The sequence below is a fragment of the Amblyomma americanum genome, chromosome 3, assembly GCF_052857255.1.
Source record: "Amblyomma americanum isolate KBUSLIRL-KWMA chromosome 3, ASM5285725v1, whole genome shotgun sequence".
Lineage (NCBI taxonomy): Eukaryota > Metazoa > Arthropoda > Arachnida > Ixodida > Ixodidae > Amblyomma > Amblyomma americanum.
In genome coordinates this window covers 118521862-118540371 of record NC_135499.1, presented here as the reverse complement: position 1 = coordinate 118540371, position 18510 = coordinate 118521862, and the positions used below count along the sequence as shown (strand labels likewise).

The 18510-nt window shown below is 48.7% G+C and overlaps 1 protein-coding gene across 1 annotated transcript; it reads left to right on the top strand.

Moving 5' to 3' along the window:
* The first annotated feature begins 7059 nt into the window (after positions 1 to 7059).
* Positions 7060 to 17433, top strand: LOC144123262 (iris-like). The gene is made up of 6 exons (XM_077656119.1): positions 7060 to 7129; positions 8048 to 8189; positions 10164 to 10427; positions 12532 to 12889; positions 14296 to 14526; positions 16696 to 17433. Exons 2-6 carry the CDS (start codon positions 8134 to 8136, stop codon positions 17056 to 17058), a joined length of 1272 nt encoding a protein of 423 aa, XP_077512245.1. The 5' UTR covers positions 7060 to 7129; positions 8048 to 8133; the 3' UTR covers positions 17059 to 17433.
* Positions 17434 to 18510: the final 1077 nt, after the last annotated feature.

Below are 18510 nucleotides of genomic sequence, written 5' to 3'. Positions count from 1 at the left end.
CGATGATCGTGAGCGGTGCCGCTTGCGGACGCTTGCAGACACTCCAGTTTGTCATCGGTTCTGGGTTTTACACCAACTAATAGAAATGTTTCGCTGAAACTGTCGTGCAATCAAAGAAACTTGTTAATGCGCTCAGACTGATCACAGACGGTTGACACTAATGACATTAATTTATTTTCAACCTGCAAGGGTGGCCACGTTGCTCCCAACCCAGTGGGCAGAGTGCCACCTGCCATGATGGACAGGCAGCTAGTGATCACGTCACAAAGTCATTTTGATGACTTAAGAAGGTCACGTTATCTTGTGACGTCATCGCTTTTCTACCAATTAGCGCATTTTGTAACTAACTCTGGATGCGCAATCGCATGATGCGTTGTCCAATGGTAAGCACGCGGAAACTGCAGTGAATTTATTTGAATTGCTACCTGCCACGGTGAGGAGGTTTCTCACGACCCATTGTGCAGATTGCCACCTGCCACGATGGGCAGGTTCTCATGACGTCACAAGATCACGCGACCTCTCTCAACCAATAAATGACTTTTGTGTCCAGACACAGGACTCGAAAATTGCGTGATGTGAAGTATAGTGCTGTTACAGCAAAAACGCGACCGTCGGCCCTCTGGAGTAGCTCTTTAATCGCTCCAACTCCGGTCCAGTCAGTCGGGTATACACGCCTTAGGAGAAATCGACATCGGTTCCTACTTTCATCGCGCACGAGGCAGCAGCGACAAGTCCTCCTGCCATGCTGGCAACCGTTAGCACACCCCTCAACCACTGAAATGCACCCCTCAACCACTGACACGACAGCCGTCTTCTGAACCCAGCGCAGAGCATCACGCGGTTCGAGCCCGGTCCGGGATGGACTCCAGCCGGTCGAATCATTGCACCACATATCCCCGCGGGTGAGGCACAGCGCCACCAGTCGCAGTTTAAACTAATTAGTAAACCTGTTTTCTTTGTTACCGAGTCTTGTTTCACTTTCTCTCAATTCTCTGTGTACCCTCTAAACGTTGAATGCGTGACGCAACACTAACCAGGGTCATCACAAATGGCGGCAGCGGTGGGATCCACTTCAATTAAATGGCAGAGTCATACGTGATAAGTACTTGTAGCTTGGCGTGATGATGCGTATTCAGGAAGACTTATAGGAGCCCAAAAATACGAATGCGGACGTAGTGACGGAACGGGACGAGCGCTGTACGGCAGACATGAGACTTCACCCTGACGTCAGAGCGGAAGCGGGACACGATACCTAAGTGAGCGTGTTCGCAGCGACTATTATAGCAGAATGATTCCTCCTTTTACCAGCGATGGACATGAAGTCACTGTGCACGATTTCTTCAGCGTGCTATAGAGCAAGTCGAGAAGCCTGGGGGATGGACGGATGGACAGCCGTTAAGGATCGCGCGCGGCCCGATAATCAACTGTGGCGTGAACGGAGGCGTATTAAGGTGCCCTTTCGATACACGCTCAATATTTAGCCTTTTAAAATAAGCACCTCTGGAGGAGGCTCTTGCCGAGTGGAGACAGACAACTACGCAGATAGATCAGAAAACTTGTCTCGGCGTGATTGAGGAAAATGTGCTGGAGACCGTTGCTTGCAGCAAGATGCCCATAACACTAGGAGAGCAGTCTTTTACAGCAACATTTCTTGCAGTAAATACAGGGCCATGTTGCCGTTTCCTGACCTGATACGACAAAATATAGTGTCCAACCTTCAGATGGATCTGTTTCTAAGTAAGGAATTCTTGCAAACTGACGACTTAAAAGGTACCTTTCCTGAACTGGGGAGATACAGCACACAGAAGCGCCCGTCAGGTAGACTGCCCTCAAGTGAGGCAGCAATTATCCACCTCACTGGAGAAACGACTTTACTGCCACTCAGCGAGCGCAACCTAATAGGCGAGGTAAAATATTAATTGATCAAGGGACATCAAATAGTTGTAGAAGGTGATTTCATGGAAATATCCGGAATAGCAGGTGCCAACATCTCCTAGTCAGAGTCCCAGACCACTGCTTAGTACCTGTACACATGCATGATGCACAGCATGATTCAGGAGGTCCGGCTGCCGCGCAATAAGCTGAAAGGCAGTCTTGTACTACTGGTGACAACAGACTCTTTCCCTGAAAGAACGGTTTGCAGGCACGTTGAGATGGCCGATCCCGAAAACCGGTTTGACTTGTCGCACATCGCCGAATCCGCAAAATCGCGACTTCAGGATGCCATTTTAAAATTCAGACAAACGTTTTTGATCGTCGGTACCAAGATAGGCCGCCGCGAAGTCATCAAGCACAGAAAACCGACATGTGCCGTTTTCGAACTGGGAAGAGATGGATCGACAGGTGAATGATCTCCTCGACGAAAATAATTATCGAGCACTCGACATCTTCATGGGGAGCACCTGCACTACTAGTCGAGAAACCCGACGGGTCGTACCGGTTTGTCGTTGACTACCGCGATTTGAACCGCTTAATTCGCGTTGAGCACTGTACTCGCCACCGAACATCTATAGTGAAGGCGTTGCAAGAACTCGGCTATGCTAAATTCTTCACAGTTATCGATATGGCGTCCGGCTTTTGGAAGGATGAAATGCACGAGCACGATAAGGAGAAGACGGGATCGTCGTTTCGCGACCGAATTACAGAGCAAGACGCCAATCTGCCGCATGGCTCCATCGTTATGTACGCTGACGCAAGCATCCAGGCCTGCGAAACAACAACGGCAGTTTACTGTCCTTGCAAGCCTGCCCTGAAAAAAAAAAACGTCCAGGTTTCCTCCTTCTGTGCGGAGATGCTTGCGGTTCAAGAGGCACTTTGCTTTGCGGCCGCCGTTCCCAACCTACGGCCTGCATTGTCATTCGCACCGATGCCCTTCACATCCCACGCCTACTACGACACGTCAGTCGCACCCAAGAGATCTGCCGAAACATCCATCGTCTAGCGGCACTCCGCATCGCGCAGCAAATCCGTATTGAGTGGGTCCCGCGTGACCTCCTGAGCGCACAAAGCCATGCAGATTCTGCGACCCGCCTTTCGACACCAACCTCGTCTTTGCCTCGAGTCCGCACTCTGGATGACACCACCCTCCTTTTAACGAGAAAGGAACACCTCCGGCGCCGCACACGTGCTCTAATCCCTCCGTGTGCGGTAACCCTCCCCCTGCAGAGGGGGTTGCGCTTCGGAGGACCGGGTCGGGTGTACCCTAACTCCAGCCGTGACACACAGGTGGCCACAATTTCAAGATTTACATCCCCACCCCGGGTGTCCAGTCTGCAAGATCAGAGATAGTGAGGCGGATATTCGCCACCTGCTGTGGGTTTGCCCGGCGCTGAAGTCGGCGAGAATTCGGCGCCTGATGGCAGTGGGTCTCTCGTCGAACAATCCGGATTCATATATTGCTTAGACACAGGGACCACATCATCGTTCACTACTTGATTTTATTAGATCAGCAGACCTTTTTTCATTTATCTAAGCATCCTCGTCATCCCTCATTTGATACCCTTTTTATGCCCTCAGGAAATCAACATCAATTTCAAAAAATAGAATGCGGCATTCATTATGCCATCCTGGCGTTACCAGTGGCGTCGCATACATAGGGGTCTTGTAAAAAGTGGCGCTGTTACATGACAACGTAGCGCATATGTAATCTTAACAGGACTTCCTGGGGAGAGTCTGTCGTGAGTACGTGTATGACTATCGCCTGCAGTAGCATATTCGATGAGGACCTGACCGACCTGCGGAACGAGCTCAGAAGAGTTCGAGCGGCAGGCCTTGAACTACAGCCATCAAAGTGAGCTCAGATCCATTGAGGGTGCAGTTCGATGAGGACTTGCCTGAACCTTCATAGAAACGAAATCGAAGTTAGGCGATTTTTGGGACTTTTGTCGTACTATACCTATGGCACATCCTCAACTTTGCGGAACAGGTGCGCCCATTAATTCACCTAACAGCAAAGGAGCCGTTCAGGTGGGGCGAGGAAGGTATTCACAGCTATGAAGCGTAAATTGATCAAGACGCCATGCTGTAGTTCCCGGGTTTCAGTAAACCATTCACGCTGGCGACAGACGCTTCCAAAGTGGCAGTTGGGGCAATGTTATCCGAAGAATTCGAAGGAAAAGAGCGCCCCATGGCATACGCTGGCTGCAGCAATTGAACTCAGCGAAGCAGAAAAATCCGGCTACAGAACAAGAATGCCTTGTGGTAGACAGGGCCGTTCACCTCTCTCGATGTTTCCTGTATGGGCGCCAATTCCGCAAAGTCACGGACTGCCAACCTCTTTAACGGCATCTTCTTCTGTGTGTTCATCATGTGGTGTGTATACCGTCCAGATGTGCTGGCGCAAATTGCCAACTTTAATTAACAGCTAAGTGTCGCGTGGAGCAATTGCTGTCATAATAGTTGCACGTCTAGTCTCACCAGTAGCAAAGAACAACCTTAGTCCCATAAATGCCTCATGAACGCCCGCGATCCGAGCTCGAGATTAGCGAGCTGGAACCTTCTCTTGCAGCATGCATTGTGACTCCGAAATCGTTCAGAGAGCTGAGATGACAAACCAAAAAGCAGACGCGTTGAGTATAGGGTGACAGTCCGCCAAATTATGATGTTCGTACCGATTGTGGAGGAGGCCGGAATCAAGTGGGAACAACGCGACGATCTGAAATCGCGCGGTGTGTTCAACTTCACGCCCTGCCTCATGAGAGGTAGGGCGTGACGTTGGGCGGTGTTATGTGGGCGGTGGCAGTTTGCTCAGAGTTAGAGACAAAGCAGACGGATCAGATGGGCGCTTAATGGTGCCCACCTCCATGAAGAGTGAATTCTGCTGCTAGAGATCGTAATGTGTTGCCAGGACAGAAGGAACTATGCATTGCAGCTCCCCCTCCTTGGAACCTCTTTGTTTGAAGAGGGGTAACTAAACGTGAGATGGTCATGACTGTTTAGTGACTGCTTGATGACTGATGTGTGATCTTGATGATGCATGTTGATGTGTGCACTGATTAGGTTTTTGGTTTTAGTTGATAACATTCTAGGTTTGGAGCCTGTGCGTATCCTATGGCACTTGTGCCTTCTAGACGTCGCTACAGCTTATCGCAATGCATGTCCTGTAACCTGCATGTTTATTCATTCACCTTATTTATGTGCAGCAGTTTGTTGCATATGTACACTTCCGCTTTGACTTTTAATATATTTATTGAATATAGTTGTCGATGGCATATCCACGGCGGGTAAAAAAGGGGACAACATGACATCAGTACTCCTATTTTTGTATCTCAGCCGGCTTTATTCTTTTCTCATCATTGGCCACGGTATCAAATGCCGCAAATTATGTTAACGCAGAACCTTTTAACACCGATTGGTGTTGATCTCAGTTCTTTGCAGTGGGTTGTTGGCACGCCGGCAGCAGTGGAGTTCCATTTTAACCACATCTTCCCATCTCATGCGAAACACATGCCAGCAAACATTTTAAACGGCCTTCTCTCTGATCACATAGAGGAATACCCCTATCATACGGTGCTTTCTACCGATATCTCCGTCAGCTGCCAAAAAGCTGCAGTTGGCATCTTTTCGAAAGATCTGGCCTGGAGCTATTGTGTTCGCATCCCTGATTATACTCCTATATTCTTTGCGGAATTTTTGGCTCTTGGATTAGCCCTGCACAAAATTCCATGCCATGTGTCTCACTTTATTATTCTCGCTCATTGTTTGTTAGTTTTAGTGTCCCTTGAAACATTACAAAAATATTCTCTGAGACGTTTCCTGCGATTTTTGTCCCATGCACTTTGAAGGAGGTCCGTTTTGTCTGGGTCCCTGGCCATGCAGGTATTCAATCAAATGAGGTGGCTGATTACTTAGCAAGGCCGGCTCTTGACGGGTCAGTGATACATCCTGTCCCGAATTTCAGCCTCCTGGCGATTTCCAGGTTTCAGCGGTTCCAATACATATCAGCCAGGTTACGTGATCTCTTACTAAATCCCACTGATTATCAGCACTTAGCATATAATTGGAACGTCCGTTCGTGTAAAACCAGGCTGTGTGAGGTATCAGTGATGCGGTTGCGGTGCAGGATTCCCAGTTTGAATTTGTATCTATGCAGATGTGGGTTGACACCGACAAACCTATGTGACGCATGCGGGGAAGTTGAATCTGTAGACCATTTTCTCCTCTACTGTCCACAGTGCGCACTTCAGAGGAAGATTCATGTGGAGGTTCCTCGCTCCAGGTTAGGGCTCCCGTTATCTCTGCCAGTGTTATTATCGTTCGCTGCAAGCACAAAAGAATTTGCATTGGGTTCAATTTGTGGGATTTTTCATGATTAAATAATTGCAACTGGTAGGTTGATTTGCTAATTCTTTTAAAAATCTTCGAGCTCTTCTTTTTTTTTTTCACCAAAATGCTGTCTGTTATTTTACTTTAAATATTCTTCTGTCGTTTTCATTATTACATTTTTCAAAATTCATGCTTGGTACTAAAATTTTGTCGTAATCACCTATGGAAATTTACTTGTTTATGCCACTACACCCTAGCCAATCTCCCCATGTGGGTATGTGCTATGCCTTAAGAGGACGAAGAAGAAGAAGAAAAAGCGACACCTTTGTGTATCATGTGGGCAAGTTGAATCAATCGATCATTTTCTCCTCTCTTGCCGGCTGTTCGCGGTTCAGAGAAAGCAATATCTGGAGGTTCCTCTTTCGAGACTAGGACTGCCTCTGTCTCTTACAGTTCTTCTATCGTTCGGTGCGAGTGCCAAGGGATTCCCGTTAAGCAGTGTATGCGGCTACCTTCACGATTACATAAGTGCAACTAATCGATTATCTTGTTAGCTATACACAAAATTCTTTCGCATGTCCAAAAAAGGCTAGATTGATTCTATTCCGGATGACTCATACCTCTTGAATTCATTTTATTTGTCCCAATTTTTTTTTATCTTGATTCAGTCTTCTGACGTTTCCTTCCCCGCGCAAATGCTTCATTGGCATTCTACCCTATACCTTGGCCAATCCCCCCCACGTGGGTATGTGCCATATTACTTGAGGAGAAGAAGAAGAAGAAGAAGACCCCGAGTGTCCATTATGCTTGCTGGGACCGAAACGCGTTGCTAAACGTTCCCGTCATCGGCCGCAATTTGTGACAGGTGAGCTACGTACTGACACGCCTTATTCTGACAACTATTGTCAGGAGGCACCTCCAGGGCAACCGTAATGTAGAATTGCGCACTACCGCGACAATGCGCTTTGTATGCGAGCTCTAGAGGCGAGGAGAAGCAAATATATCGCCGCGAACTTTCTCGAAGAGATATTCCGTTTCATAAATTTCCGCTTGGACAACTTCTTTGCTGCCGAATGACGGAGAAACGGAACGCGCAGTGCTGGTGCCATTCAAGAGGTGTTGGTCGTATTTGCTCTTGCTCTTCTTCTCTGCCTGCTACGAGGTCGCGGCAAGCACCTCAACTGAATACCCTTGTACGCGTGAAATGTCAAGAACCATGAAAGTTTAAGGTGTATGGGCTGGCGAGTAGCAGCAACAGAGTATGTTTAGACTAACGGTTTGAGACTATGGCGTTGTGTCTTCTGATTTTGCCCACTATTTTTTCCTTCGATGGCGCACCCATTGGCCGGTTGCTTTTCGCCATAATTCATTTATTTATTTATTCAATACTGCCGTCCACCTTTTGGTGGACAAGGCAGGAGTAGGGATACAATTGCACAGTGCTTTGTCAACAACGAAAAAAAAAGGGAAAAAGGCCTGCAGGTGGCCAGCAAAATTTCTGCGAACAACTCAAATAATGGGCGAGTAACAAACACTCTACATAAACATTAAAAGCAAAGCGCGACAAAGGCAACACTCCGCAATCGAACCAAACACCCTAACTTGACCGGCTGGGGTTGGTTGCAGATAAAAATGTTTCGGCTGAAGATAAGGTGACCAATTACAGGCACGCGCACGCAACATAGTACGGGCACTGTTTTCTTGTTGTTGCATTGAATGTAGCAATATTTGAATAATCAAGGCAGCCTGCAAGACAACCTGTTCTTTAAAATATGTCTGCCAGAAGCAAGCGGGACGTCAGTGGAAAAGCGGATCAAGGGATCCCAGAGACGCAGTCGGGACGTCCGAACCGTCCCTATCGCGCAGAGCATGAGCCAGAAGCGAAGGGTCACCTTGCCCGGCCCCTCCTTTCCTGACGAACAGGCGTGAGTATGCTGCGGATGCATGAGGTATTGTCCGTTGAAATTCGCCCATTAGTTAGGGGGAGGCGATGTCGCCAGATCGCAAGTGACTTCACTTCCGGTAAAGGCAGCAACAGCTTCTAATGCTAGTACGCGCAGTGCACCGATCGAATGTCCGGAGTTTGATACCCTTCCCTGCCTCCGGTCCTTCCACTTGAGACACGTCGTACAGACACTTCGCCGTTCAGTGCGCTCGTTGTCTCTTCTGCCGTCTTTACTTTTCTTTCTTTATCGATTCTCAAGCATGGTTGAGGCCATCTACACCGCACCCGGCTACAGCGCCGCGAGGTGCCCGCCATGCAAGAGATAGTTGCTTACATTTTTTGTATTTCAACCTGGAACTTCTTACTGCTGCTATTGCCATAGTAGATATGGGTTGTTTAGCCTGTATACTCTTCCCAAGGTCGACTTTGAACACAGTGCGCCCTTTGGAACCATCAGAACTTTCCAGAGCGACTAACCAAGCGTTGAAAATGCCGACCTGTGGCGAACGCTGGGCACGATCGGACGCAGAAGTACTTGCTGCTGGGCTAGCTGGTTCATAATTCTGAATGGCGCAAGGGAAGGAACACAGAAAGAGAGGAAGATAGAAAGAGCGCTCTTTCTATCTTTCTGTCTTTCTGTGTTCGTTCCCTTGCGTCACTCATATTGATTATGACCGGACGCTTCGAATCCTGAATTTTTTTTCGAATATCCCGCTTTCTTGACAGCTCTGGGCTCAGGTGCAATGTCCACACAATAGGACGCGCTTTCTATGGCATTCCTTTTACTAAAGAAGCATGTTACAGCATAATAGCATCAATATTAGCGTTGAACACTCGGATAGAATTTCAGTAATTAAGCACGCCATTTAGAAATAAGAAACAAGGTGAGAAGATGGTTCGGGTGAATGTTTGAAAACCTCGGTGCGCAGGTTTATTTTATTTTTCCTGTGTTTCCCGCATTTTGCTGGTCCTCAGACTTTCACTGTCGCGATAGTTCATCAAAATCGGGGATTACTGCGTACATCGCTCAGCCAAGAAATTGTATTAGCCGCCCGTGGCATTCGCGCAGGCATCCTATTGCCTTGCCATTTCTGTGTTATACTTCATGTTTTTTCGTAAATAGAACATAAACTATTCCTACTGGTACTAAGCGACATTAATCGTTTTTTAGTAATCTGGACTCCAAATTCTGACGTTTACGTCTACACCGCGATAAAAAAAAAGTTCAGCAGTTTTCACACTGTTTCAGGGCTTCCGGGCCATGCCACACCTTGAAAGTCGAAGATATTGTTACTGAAGGATTACATGCCTGCTGTTCGCAGTTTAGGATAGCGCGGACTCTCAAATGAGTTCAAATTCGCGGGCGTTGTGACGGTTGAGAACGGGTTGAGAACGGGGCAGGGCAATAAATTCTACTTTTTGGCGTGTTTTACACCAACGCATAACGACTGATAACTTGCACGATGAGTGCACTGAATGATTTATCAAACAGAAAATATGTAACGAAACTAAAAACTTACTGCAGGAAACATTTAAAATCGCGGTAGACAGGCTCGTTCTTGGGAGATATACAGAGGCGAAATGACGGCGATATTTCAGGAAGGGAATCGAAGCAAACATTTTCAGCTGACACGCATCTAGCTATCTGCACGAAGATTTCGAGAAAAGTTTCTCGTATCGGTTGCAACACCAAAGCATGCTCATTAGGCCATTTTCATAAGACCATCATGCTCACTGAGCATGCAGATGCAAATTTAGACCATCTGCAAGTTCATTAAGGTGCACTAAGAATCGCACAGCACACGAGCGTTTTTGTATATCGCCTTCATCGAAATACAGCCGCCATGGCCGGAATCGAACCCACGACCTTGGCATCAGCAGCCGGACGCCAAAGCAACTGAGCTTCCATTGCGTGCCTACATTTACCGTTTCCCATTATATCCATCATGCGCAGCATCCGCTACGATCAGATCAGCCAGGGGCTACTCCAGTTCACGCTGGACCTGTGCCGGCAGCTGCGGCTCTCAGGCCGGACGGGAAACATCCTCTTCTCGCCTTACGTGGTGGCGAGCACGCTGGAAGCGTTGCTGCACGCCGCCAGGGGCTCCACCGCCCACCAGATCGCGCAAGCGCTGCACTTGCAACCCGCGCGCCACCACCGGCCCCGAACGGATGACTACTTCGCCAAGCTGCACGCTCAGTGTCGCTCCTGCTTGGGGTGAGAAGATGAGGAGGAGGAAAACACTTTTATTGGCCGTCTGAATGTAGACGCCTCGAATATGAATGGCGAGCCGGACGACGGCTCGCTGTAGGTTCTCGTTGGGGTCCGCCGACCAGGTAGCCTAGGTAGGGGGATTGGGTTAGTGGGGGTGATGAGAACGATGGGGCAAGAGAAGAGACAGTGTTCGATATTGGCATCGGACGAATCCCATATAGGGCAATGCGGGTGTTGTATCAGTATGTTTAGGCATATAGCATAGCGGGGGTTAAAAGCAATTGGAAGTAAATTCTTCCGTATACATGGGTTCTCGGATCCAGAGGGACCGAGAAGGCAAAGTTAAGTTAGGTGTGATCACATGCGTGTGTAGTGTTGATTGATGACCTCCTTCATGACCACACTCTCGTCCACCGTCGGTGGACTTGACCATGGAAGATTACCATTGTCCTGGCCTTGTGCGCCAGTATCAAGCAGAAGAGAAGAGACAGGTTAATCTGCCCTTTGTCCTCCAGTGTGGTGCCGTCGCAGCTCTTAAAACGATCCATGGTGAACTAGCGCTGGAGACCCGTCGTTGTTGCACCACAAAACTTAATACAGTGGCGGCTCACTATTTCGAATTTGATGACTATAAAATGCATCATTTGTTCTTTTCGTGTACACGAACGAGTCCTTAATTATATAACACATATTGGGAGCTCATCATTGTAACAAGCTTACTTAACATACGATTGGTACTGCGTTTAAATTTCGTTTCCCCTCTCTGCATGCAGGGTGCTTCACCTAAGATTTTGCACAATTTTTAAAAATAGGCTTTCTGAGTTAGAAGAGCGTTTTTTCAGGCATAGCATTGTCAGCGGTGTAGTGCATCAGAATTCAGCTAAGACGTGCTTACTAGCTGGCTAGTTAACTGATATTGAATAGTTAACTTTTTATTTATTACTATTGGGCTCCTTAACGAAAGGCGCGTAGCCCACCGTAAGTAATATCCATATCAGTTTTAAGAATCTTGAGAACACGTTTACCCTCGGCGCTGCTGCGCAACAAATTTTGGCTATTTCGATGAGTTACATGCGCTGGACAGGTTGCTTTACGTGCAAGCTTCTCGAAAGCGCATGTATTTTGGCGCGATGTAGCTAAAATTGTAAAGTTCTGTAAAAAGCGAATAACACCCTTTTTTGTTTAGTTTCGTTTCAAGAAATAAAAGCACCGGGATAGAAAAGGGAACGAGCGCCACGTTTACAGCTGCTGGCAGTTTACAGTAAGCTGGTAGAAAAGGCCGACCCTTGGCTTTCATTTCGACCTTCCTGTCCGGTTTCAATTTTGGACTTAAAAAAGTTTGAAGGGACATTTACGCTCAGTCTTAAGGGTATGACGCGATAGCGGTAATGAGTTAATGTTCATATATGCAGAATCGTTCGTCCTCCAGATTCATAGATTCGTGGGAGCCCTCGTACCACCCCTGGCGCCGTGGCGCAGCGGTTAAGCGATGTGCCAATGCCCTGCGACGGCCGGTGCTCCCAGCGGTGGGCCTTGTGCGGTTCGGGTTGCTCTTCCCGAGCAGCCTCTCGCGACCAATCATTAACTTGACTGCCACGTACCACGGTGGGCACGTTGTGATGACGCCACAAGGTCACGTGACCTAGGTGGCCCAACTATAGGTTGCTTCTCCGGAGATCTTTAGCTCACAACGCCGAAGGCGCCGCATTTTCTGCAGAACGGGAGCCTTAACCCTATTGCGTTAAAAAATTACTACATTCTGCGAGCTTCACCGTGTAGTTGATATGAAGGTTTGCCGGGCAACCACCTACCGCAAGCAGTCCAGTCTCGATGAAAGTTGTTCGCTGGTGCCGATTGGGTGCCTTGTTTGCATAACAGCTTTTGGCTTCACCAGAGGCGAAATTCTATGCAAAAGGAGCAGCACTGCAGTATCAGCAGTTGGAAGGATTTTAATCTCGCTGAAGAGTACATTGAATGCTTGTTTCGAATAGAAAATATATCCGCTGGATGCTCACTGCATCGAAGACCCGACACCGCGAAGGCGAAATGTTACGTGATAAAGGCGGAGTTGCCGTTGTCGGCTCACGAGTGACGTTTCGGCTCGCAGAGTGTCTTCCCTTCGGCTCCACCTCGACAACCTGATCCACCACGACAGGGGCCTCAAGATCCGCCGTGAGTTCCGGCGGTGCGACGCGGCCCTCGCCTTCCGCATGCAGGCGCACGACCTGGCGAACGATCCTGCCGGCAGCCTGGCGCGAATCGCTGAAGATGCGCGCCAGGCCGTGCCCCGCCTAGCCACCCACGAGATCCTGCCGGAGTCGGCAACGGAGGGGGCAGCGGGCGCCGCCTCGAGGTCGCTTCTTATGCTCAGCTTCGTGGGATTCGCCGGTGGTTGGCGAGTGCGTTTCAGCCGGGCGCGCACTACCGACGCCCTGTTTCACCTGTCGCCCGGAAGGACAAAGAAGGTGGGCACTCAGGCTACAGAGAGGGCGGGCTCTTGGAAGGGATGAAGGGAGCGCGATCTACGTGGTGTTCCTGGATGACCCTATATGCCGCTGCCGCCGGATTCTTCCTGTCCGGATTCTTCAGCCGCACTAGTTCGCAGCAACGGTAACTTAGCCACGAAGCATGGCGACGAGATCACAAGGCAGCTTTTGGTTGCACACTAACTAGAATATGCTAAGTTGAAAGTAGTTTTTCACACAGGCGCACAAAGTGTTTTCGTCAGAGAAATACGCTTAGCTTGTCTTCGCTTATGTGCTTCCGAAGTGTTCGAATATGCCCGAAAGTTTCCCGCGTCTTGAGTCGAAATCATAACGCAGCTAAAGATGTGCTGAGGCGCATCGCGGGCGAAGCGTTAAAACCCATGGCTTGCCCCTGCAAGAAGCATCATCATAAGGCGGGCTATATGATAGCACGGTAGGCTCGTTAGAATACGCCTACATTCAACAAATCACCCTTTGTCACCCCTCGTCAGATTTACATTGTGGTATTTCCCTTTATTTTTACAACGATAACTCTATATAGGGCCTACCTTCGGTCTAAGCAGTAACGGTGTAGTGTTCTGTGGCTGATAACCGCAGCATTTTTCTTGTGGCAAAATAGTGTGCTCCTAGTGGGGCTCCACACAAGGGACATGCGGCCGCTCTACAGAATGCGCCATCTGCGGTCGTACTTAAAGTTAGAAGTGGGATCACCATAGCAGTCACTCATAGCGCATATACACAAGGTGAAAGTTGGAGGAGAATTAGAAGTCTTGTTCGGAATAGTTGGTCACAACTGTCATATATATGTGTGCTGCGAAAAACACGATACATTAGATCAAGAACAGCCAAAACTGGCGTCTACTACTATGTTATAATTGTGCATCCGCAGGGTAGTGTTTATCTGATTTCATGACATCACCCATCACTAAGGCTGGAGAGGCGCGCATATCCTCCTCCCCACAAATCGTCAACAAAAGCGCAGGAAGTTACCTGGCGCCGACTGCAAACACGCTCCCTATCTGAATCCGGCAGTGCTTGCCCTCATGTACGATGGCCAGTACGACCAAAACTGCCATAAATGTGGTGAAAGGGCCACATACGATCACATTTTGTGGAACTGCGCAAATGATCCGCATCCGGCGGAGTTGACACAGCTCCCTGCTCCCGAGCGGTGGGAGGCCGTGGTGGTCAGCTCGGACCCTAACAATCAAGTACGGGCAGTCGAGCTGGCCAATGAGGTCGCCGCCAGCCATGGGCTAGCGGCCATCTAGTATGTGTCTTCTGCAATCTGCTCTCGACGCAATAAGTGTTTTACAATCCAATAGAAGGTCATCTTCACATGACCACGAGAGGAAAACTGGAATCTTCGGCAATGCTTCCTACAGGTCCGCATGATGCACCAGTCCGGCCGCTTCCTGGTGGCCGACTGCCCGTCAATGGGCGCAAGCGCGCTGGTTCTGCCATACCGGCGTTCGGACGCGGTCATGGTGCTCCTCCTGCCCACAGACCCTTACGGCCTCAGTACCCTCCAGGAAAAGCTCAGCGTCAAGGCCTTCGAGCTGCGTTTCCGCGAGCGCGAAGTGGACGTCAGCCTTCCTCGGTTCCGGCTGAGACAGGTGGCTTGATGCTCTATTACTGAAACGCGAGTGTCATGAATTAAACATGTGGTATAAGCACTTTCGACTAACTTTATAAGCATGCCACAGATGAAAATATTCGAAGAAAAACACGTGATGAAAACAGGCTTGGCGATCGGTCATGGATTAGTTATTCTATATTGTCCTGCCATTTTCTGCTATTGCACTGACTTCATTCTTTCGTTCGGAGTTTTTCTGATAGAGTATGACGAACATCAGCACCATTTATATGCACCAAACCAAACGTCAATGAAACGCAGAGTACTTCACAAAATGCCCTGGTATTTGATGTTCCTTCAATGTACCAGAGCATACCCTTAAATTACTGCAGTTTGTCTTGGCCGCATCTCATTGATGTTGTTCGCATGTCTAAGTAGGAACTCACTGCAGCATGCTAAGACAAGAAGTAATTGATTAATGGATTTTAAGGCGACAGCTGGATGAGGCACATTTCCTCGGCTTTGCGGTATCTCTGTTTTCTTTGGCGTTGTATGTCGTAACCTCAGACATTCTGGCGTTCAACTGCTTGGTCAGAAAGAACGTTATCCTGGTTGGCCGGAGACCACCAATATGCGACGCGTGGTATTGTAGGTCTTTGACAGACACTTTTTCTGCACAAATAGTGCTAATACTACGTGCACATTGTACGCGACGCGTCAGCGAGGTGTGACTGCGAGCTGCCGATGATGACAACTCCGGTTGGGCTCTCAGGCACATCAGTGTATCTCTTCGGAATCATTCGACCGCACTCATTTTTTAACATGCACAGAAACCTGAAAATACGGGCCTTATCTAGTTTCGTGCCCACCAATGTCCGGTCCTGGGGCATGAATCGAAGCTAAAGTGTTAGGCAAAGTGTTAAGCGAAGAAAATGTTAAGAACATAGTCGAAGGCGCTATTGCGAAACAATGCTCTTACATCCCAATACATTACGCTGCCTCCTAAGGACATATATTGACCCGAAAGGTGCGGGTTAGATCCCGGCCGCGGAGTTCAAATTTCGATGGAGGTGAAATTCCAGAGGCCCGTGTAATGTGCGATTTCAGTGCACGTTAAAGAACCCCAGGTGGTCGAAATTTTCGGAGTCCTTCACTACGGTATCCCTCATAGCCTGAGTCGCTTTGGAACGTTGAACACCTCTAAAACCCTAAACATATATTGAGATTGTGCCAATTTCAAGGTCCCCCTGACCAGTCGCAGAGGAGCAATTTAAAAACCGTCACTAATGTAGACTTAGGGTACAAATAAGCAGTAGGTGAAGTTTAGAGAGCACGCTCTGGTAGCCGCGTTTGGACTTCGCATTCCTGCCGCAGTGCGGTATAATGCAATGTTTACATATGTTTTGTCAAAGACATCTTAGGCGCGTAGGCGTGTAACTGTTGACGAGGGGGTCAGGCCCATTTAGGAGCTCCAGACAGTGTGGGCTCCTTCGTATTCAATGCTTTGCTACCACGAGTTTCGAAGAGAAACTCGTGTTAGCAACATATAGGCCCTCATGTAATCCGTGAGATTTATGTTATAGTGGCACGGAAGATAATTTTTTGCAGAAGTATCGAAGACCACCTCGGCTCACCCTTCCAGGCCTCATGGTTCTGCAGCCCCATGGAAAATGCGGCACACTTTTAGGACTCCATAGCTACAACAACGGCTACATTGCGAAAGAGCTGCGGTTCTTCTTCGGGTTCCATTTAGTAGTTCGAAAATTATGACTCAGCGAGATTGTTCGGTTGATGGTATTTCCAGCTCCCAGCTCTTTGCTTGTGGCGGGTGAGTGGACGATACATGATCTTTCGTGGCGTCAGGGCTGAGTGCGGCTGCAAGCACGCCTGCTAGCAGGAGAGGTTATAAATTGCCTTTGTGCCTCCCCTTGCCTTATAAGGAAAGGGGAGGCACAAAGGCAATTTATGTGGCAAGGTCCACACTCGGTGACTACTTTTTACTTGTCGCTAAGCCTCTCATGATGGCCACACCCATATGATGTGTTCATTGCGAAGCACTTAACAGCGCTTGAAAGTGAGCTCGCGTTAGTTCTAAGCCACTGCATGGTGTTTCCTAGTTCTCACAATCGACTTCACTTTGGTAGCCCTTTCGACCATTCTTGCGGAGATAGGTGGTGCTGTTTACACATTCCCTTACCCTGAACCGCAGGTGACGGACCTGAGGCGCGTGCTTCCCGCGTTGGGCGTTGAGGACCTGTTCACCGAACGCGCCAACCTGTCCGGCCTGAGCAAGGCGCGCGGAGTCAGGGTGACGTTGGCTCGACACGCGTGCTGCTTCTGCGCCACCGAGCGCGGCGGCAAGCCCGACAAGGAGGAGCCGGTGCTGGCACGCGCAGTCACGTCCACCGTCCCAGCTGCCCCAGGTGCCCCCTCGTCAGCACCGCGACCAGACGGCACAGCGCCGGGTTCCAGCAGCGAACGGCGCAAGTTTATTGTAGACCACCCGTTCATGTTCTTCATCTTGAACGACGATGTCGACTTCTTTCTCCTGTTCGGACTTGTCAAGAAGTGACGATCGCTTGGCAAGGCCAATTTGTGACAGGCGTGTGAGACTGCTCACGGTGCATTCTGGCTCAACGGTGTATATGCTTACGTGCAAGGAGAATGTATTAGCCGGTCTGGCTCTTTTTGCCAAGGAGTTTTAGTTCGGAATCGTCATGCGTTAATGAACAAGCCTGCAGCGATAACCATAGCTTAGTCCACTTTCCTCCACGGCTCCGGCAGCGACACTGATCTGCTATGTGCCTAGTTGGTCAGTCCAATGTGATTGTTCATCTAGCTCACGTTGCCAGAGCAAAGACATATTTATTTGTATTGTGTGCTAGCTCACTGTTGTGCCTTTAGCATAGAGACAGCGGTGTATGCCATATGATTAGTGAAAAGAACAAGTTTCATCCAATACTCCTTGGTTGTTTTATTTTTTTCTGCTTATGCTAACCCAGTGGAAAACTCTCTCTTCAAGAAGATAAGGGAGAGGATGGAGTCTCTGGCATGCATATTATTTACCACTAGCGATATAAATCTCCGAGACTCAAAAATATACATGCAAGTAAAAGACATTAGATGGCATTTTTCAGGGATGCTAGTTGTAGTCCAGCAGAAAATGTTGAAGAACGTGCTTCAGTTAGAAAAGCAGTCTGTGCGGGCGTTTACCGCTTACAAAGAGTGTGGAGGGCACAGTCACGCTGAGAATTAATAAAACTGTAGGCCGCTCGCCTCCCGGATTGAGCCATCAGTGAGGTCAGTTCTACCAAACCACTGACGGCCAGAAATGGGAAAGCCAAAATTATTCAAAATTTCATAAAGTCTGATGAGCCGAGCGTTACATTCCTGTTTGTCCTGAACCGAGCTACGTGGCTATATCGCCCCAAGACCATTGGCCGAGTTGTAGGGAACACTGCCTTGAAGCCAAGGTGACGCGACAACACGTTGACCACTCAGACTGGAGCCAGAAACGTGCATGCTTTATTGGCTCGTTTTTGCCTTTATGGGTAGGTCGAACTGTATTTAATATAACAGCGACAGCCGTATTCAGCACAAACTTCGGAGAATTTGTGATATGTTATTTCTTGCCGCCACGTTGGGCAGTACGTCACGGTTCAATTAGCCTGGCAGGGAATGTGACGTCACCCGGGTATAATGAAGATGGCCGCCTCCTTGGAAGCATGCACAAGAGAGCAGCAGCGTGTGGTAATTCGTTATTGGACAAGTGAGGGTGAAAAAAAAACACAGTCGATATTCACCGAATAGTGTAGGTGGATTTCGTGGAAGTTTGTCTAGCCCATCAGCTGGTTCACTTGTGGCAGAGAAAGATATAAAGTGGACTTTCCCCACAAGCCGTCCGCGCCTTTCAATTACTCAGGAAGGTATTACTCTTTTCGAAGCATTAGTGCGAGACGCACTAACGACAGCCGTCTCAGTCGTAGTGTGGCAATGAGCCACAAGAGTGATAAACTAAGCGGCA